The following is a 5,791-nucleotide window of genomic DNA, read 5'->3' on the forward strand; positions in this document are numbered from 1 at the left end:
TTTTATAATTCGTTAAATAAATTCATATACTGAACAAGAATATAAATGGATATAAAACTATCTTTTTTTTTAAACGTTTTTTTTACTTGTATAATCATATATATTATATATAATATATATATATCAAATAAAATATCTTTTACAAAATTATTTTGTAATACTAATTATAGTGATATCGATAATATATATCATTCTGAATAACATCTATCATATCATCGTATAAATATTTTATATAAATTTTTTTGTTTTTACGTCGATCTTAATACTGTATAATACGAAACAGATAGTTTTATTACCTGAAAATACCAATATTTTTTTCAATGATTTTATAATTATTCGAGAAAGTATTATTAATTCTAAATATATATACTTCTGAGAAACTTTGCATATTCAATTCTATTAAACCACCAGCGGTTAAACGAGGTGGAGTTAGACTTCTTCGCAATGCTAATATGTATAAAGCTTGTATTTTTGGATTGATATTGTACCATGACGCTTCGTATCTGTAAATCATTTATAAAATAAATTGGAAAATAAAATAAATTTTTATGGAATATTTTTATACCATAAGAAGAAAAAAATATCATTGTTAGAAAAGATTTCCTTTGTCAGTAGATTAAGAAAATTTAATTCTAAAATTTCTATCTTTAAATTTTATTGTTAAATTACTTACATTGAACAGTAAATCTCATTGCACGAATCTATCACGAATTGTCCTTGAATCATCACATAACACAAGTGCATCAATTGAACGATCAAAAAGCTGGAATATTTATAAAAATCCAAACAATAGTCCATCGTAACGACCTATAATTTCGAATAATCAAGAGTAATTTCGAATAATCATCGATCATGTTCAACGTTATGAATAAAACAAAATTCAATTAAATTTACCTTTAGTAACGTGATACTAAAACACATGATTATCAGACCCAAAGATATAAAAAGTAAATTAACATGTGTATCCTCGATTTTCTTTAAATACCTATTTCAAATTTATAATGATCGAAGAAAACTTTTACTTGATATATTAATACTTCAATTTGGCATTTAATTCATTAATAAATATAGAATACACAATTACAAAAATATTTGTACATTATACAAGAAAATTCTGGAAAAAATTCTGATTTCATTAAAAGTTTGTACACACGTTGAAGCGATATTTTGAAATCACTCTCTTTAAAATCAATTCTCAAAAATTTTAACATATTTTCAATTTTGGAAACAATTTCAATGGATATTTTTCAAAGCAGGCTGATAGAGCATTTTAAAAAATTAAACATTTCATAATTTAAAATTTTGTTTTATCTCATATCAAGTTTAAATAAATTCATTACATAGTTCTGTTAAAAATAACAAAATTTGTAAAAAAAACTAAAAAAAGATTAAATTCCTACTCCATAATGCAGAGTACAAATATTTCTGTAACTGACAGCACGTAAAAGTAAAATAGAGATAGAAATAGAAATGGAAATAGAACCTTATAGCTCGTTCGTGCCCTTGAATAGAGGAACGTATTCTTTTACACGTCTCTCTTATCTTTTCCTCGGAATTCTTCGAAGCAGAATCGTCGATCGCGTGTTTGAACCGATATCTGAAGAACGTCCATCTTCGTTGAATGAAATTTTGAACATTTTTTCAAGGGAAAGTAATATCAATTTATTTACCCAGCCACGGCCAATAATCCGCAAACATGTTGCACGAATACCATGTAACAAGTATCATAGGCGACGTACACGATAACCACCATGATTATCGAAAGGCTCATGTGCAGTTGGATGAGGTAATAATAGTCGCGGTCATCATCGACAAAATAGTAACCTGGTATGACATGTAACATAGGCGGGGACGTGTTTTGTGATTTTATCATGTACGACAAACGAGCTGTCCATGGCACTTGTAAGAATAAAAGTGAGCAACAGTATGCGTTTACTGGAAGTAAATTTTCAATATGTGAATGTAACAGATAATCCATCATTCCAAGGAAGCAAGAGAGAATGATTCATAAATTGGAAAAGTGTTAATATTGTTTTTTAAATATACAGTTGAAGAAGAATAGGGAATGGATTGAAAGAAAAGAGGATATTGAATGAAAATAAATTGAATTGGAAATTAACTTTTTAACTGATTTATAATTTATTCTTTTGTTGCTTTCAAAATAGTTTTTTAAATATTTTAAGGAAAGAAGAGAGAAAAATTTATCACAGTAAAATGATTCTAAAGTGCTGATTGTCTAAGTTTATTTTTTTATATATATAACCAATTGTCTCAATTCTGAATAATCAGAGGATATAATGAAATAAAATATTTGTATATATTTTTAAGAGACTATTTGTTGTTGAGTTGTTATATAAATGCTATTGTAAGTTCCTATATGTATGTTATGCATCACTATGCATCATAGTAAAATTCTTAAATTTTCAACGATATGCATTTATGAGAATTGCAAATATATATTGTTAATTCCATTGTATACAAATTACATTGAATTATAAAATAAAATAATTAATTGAATTAATTGTTCGTAATTTATTCTTTTCTTTCAATTCTATGAGGCCATTTTCATACGATTACCTGTTTCTTATATTTAATCATTTGACTAAAATTATGATAAAATTTTGGAAATATAAATCGACTCACTAAGATAGAACGTTGCAAGAAAAGATCCTCTTTGGGCATATGTTGACATAATCTCAAGTTCTTCTTTTGGCCGATCCATCATCCAATCCATGTACATATCGTTGAACAGAGACTTAACCTGCAATTTATTCAAATTTATTTTAAATTAAAATAATAACTTTAATTACTAAGTGTCTTTTCACCTTCGTTGCATTCAAAATATAGTTAGCCTCTTTTAATAGCAACAGAAATATCGCAGTTGCAATACCTGATTGCTCTACTATCACGTTTACAGTAGATATATGTACAATCCTTGCTACCTAAAATCAAAATTGAATTAAATTGAAATTTTATTAAAAATTTTATAGCAGATTCACTAAGGAGACAAAAGAGATTCAAATATTTGTGATTGATGGAATGTAGAATATTTTATTTAAATGAATTATGATCTAAAAAATGATTTTTATTATAAAAATTATATATTCTTTTAGCTATCAAATTATACAAATTTTTTGATATATGAAAAAACGTACATCAAATAATTTCCTTTTATTTTGTCATTTATCTTTTTTCTATTTTCTAGTTGATAATCACTCATAGCAGAATCTAAAATATAAATTCAAATATTTCCACTTCTTAATAATTAATATTGCATTAAATTTTCTATTTTTATTAAAAATGTGAAAGTGCTTTTGGCAAAATTAATATTAATTTTTATTTAAACAAAAATATAATTATATCCAATTATTTTCATAATGTATAATACCTTAACTTTAACTATGATATAATATTTTTAAATAAACATTACATTAATAATACAAATAGTAATAATATAAAAATATATAAATTATAAATTATATAATAATATAATTATATAATTTATAATTAATTAATATAATTATATAATAATTCTTTTATGAATTTTCATAGAATTTTCACAAGAAATACACACATAAAATATCAACGGTTATATAGTCACGTACCTGTACAACAACAGAAGGTATACTAATAATGTATATAATAATCCACGAAATGTATTTGAGATACTTATTTTGATCGGGCCAAATACCACTCAACTTCGCGAATCTTTTTGTGATCTTTAGAAATCGCTTCTCCAACATATCCGAATCCATGATGAAATCTAGACTGAGCCGACTGAAGCATAAGAAAGAAGCCGCTACTCTCATTAATCGTTTCGATGATTCTATAGACCAAGTCGGACCTCGAAGATAAATGCACGCTTTAACGTTTGTCAATAATTCATATCTTTCAATTGAAATGCATCTCTTTTGAAAATTGCTAAAATGCATTGTTACAACGCGTACGTTTCCATTTACAAAATTTAATCCTCAATAGAAGGAATAGGCAACCTCTTTTCAATTGCATTTACACGTAAATATATGTTGCGCCGATATAAATCGAGTAAATATAACGTTGCAAACGAAACTTACCACTCGTGGATCGATCATGGCATCCAGTTTTCAATATCAGTACAGAGAAATAATGCAATTCGCGTAATTACACTCCATTTGAAAATGTCAGAAAGAACAAATTGGCAAATTCTAAGAAAATATTTATCTTTTGATAAAGATGTTTATTTTCTCTATATCCAATTTCTTCTCAACAATGCTACTATGTTCGTGCTCGATTAAATTTTTATTTTTTTTTTTACATTTACACATTGTGGGATTACATTTAAATTGTTGTTTATTAAGTGTTTTTGTTGTTTATATAAATTTTGTTATATAAATAATAGTGAGATATAACTTAGATCTTGCAAGCAAAATTTGTAAGTATTAAGTTTTTTCTTTATTTCTGATAACAGGATGTGTTGTGTTGGATGATCACGAATTTGATATTTGATTTTTTAGAAATGGAATAGTTCAGTTTTACTGCAATAATAATTAAAAAAATTGCAATTTTTTAAAAAGAACAATCCTTTTTATGAAATGTACGTTCAAACATTGAGCTTCTTCCAATTTAACATTTTAATATGATATATGCATTTCTACATAGATTGAAAAATAAAATCTTGGTAATTTTTATATTGTGTGAAAAGTGAGCAATGTATGTGCTTCAATTAATATTTTTTTAAATTTTTATTTCGTATCGAACTTTATTCAAATACATGAAAATACAGAATATTAATATATTTATGAGACACCTTTATCTTAGAGTTTAAAATATTGAAATTAAAATTACTACACACAATATAATTGATGCTTATTTATTAAATAATAAAATTATAAATGATAAAAATATAATAAATTATATCTTCACTCTGAATAGGATATTAATATATTCGAAAGATATATTAAGAAAGATTGTTTTGATATCTAGGATTAATTTCAAAGATGTTCGACAAACATATTAACACCCATTGTATATAATATTCCAATCGCCATAATACGTACGTAATAATACATTATTATTACGTCGTTTGCATTACTGTATAATAGGAAACAGCTGCTTTGATTATCTGAAAATGGAAATTCTATTCGTACAAATATTTTTGTCACGTTTAAACAACAAATTTCTTATATACCTCTGCGAAAGATTGTAAATTCAATACGATCAGGCCACCGGCTGTTAACGTGGGAAAATTTAGGCAACTTCTCAATGATAACACGTATAACGATCGAATTCTAGGTGAAAAAGTGTACCATGGGGATTCGTATCTACAAAGGACATTAAAAGAAATAAAATACAATTGTATCATAAAACACTGTTTCTTATGATACAATTGTTTTAACAAAAATTTAATAATTTTCACTCACATGGATTCATAAACATCTTGTAATTCGTTTATCACGAATTGTCCTTGAACGGTGAGAATGAACGTGTGGAATAATTGAGCGAACAAAAATGTAGCTTGCACTAATTCTCTCGAACCATTTTTCCCATTTGCCACCTGAAAGCGATTTGTTAAATCATGCAGAATAATCGTATTAAAGAAAAAGTTTTGTTGCATATTGAAAAATTATTATACCTCTAATAACGACACGCTAATGGCCATTATCAGCAGTCCCATAGAAACGAATAAATACGTATGGTAACTATTTTCGATTAGCTTCAGGTATCTATGTTAAAGGTAAATTAGTCTGTGAAAAATTTCATAACGTTATATTTTCTCTTTTCATTGTAATAAATTATCAAAAAAAAAAAAAAA

At 25.8% G+C, this 5,791-nt stretch overlaps 1 protein-coding gene across 1 annotated transcript in view; it reads right to left on the minus strand.

Annotated features, from left to right (window-relative positions):
- Positions 1–212: 212 nt before the first annotated feature.
- The window catches only part of LOC102673635, an 8,288-nt gene continuing 2,709 nt past the window's right edge, over positions 213–5,791 (minus strand). Inside the window, 14 exon segments of the mRNA XM_031514669.1 lie at positions 213–296; positions 371–503; positions 674–807; positions 895–985; positions 1,484–1,597; positions 1,671–1,935; positions 2,644–2,761; positions 2,826–2,942; positions 3,606–3,970; positions 4,147–4,184; positions 5,058–5,101; positions 5,168–5,300; positions 5,400–5,533; positions 5,612–5,702. Coding sequence (XP_031370529.1) covers positions 213–296; positions 371–503; positions 674–807; positions 895–985; positions 1,484–1,597; positions 1,671–1,935; positions 2,644–2,761; positions 2,826–2,942; positions 3,606–3,970; positions 4,147–4,184; positions 5,058–5,101; positions 5,168–5,300; positions 5,400–5,533; positions 5,612–5,702 — 1,861 coding nt within the window.

This window comes from Apis dorsata, unplaced genomic scaffold (genome assembly GCF_000469605.1).
Source record: "Apis dorsata unplaced genomic scaffold, Apis dorsata 1.3 scaffold_50, whole genome shotgun sequence".
Classification (NCBI taxonomy): domain Eukaryota; kingdom Metazoa; phylum Arthropoda; class Insecta; order Hymenoptera; family Apidae; genus Apis; species Apis dorsata.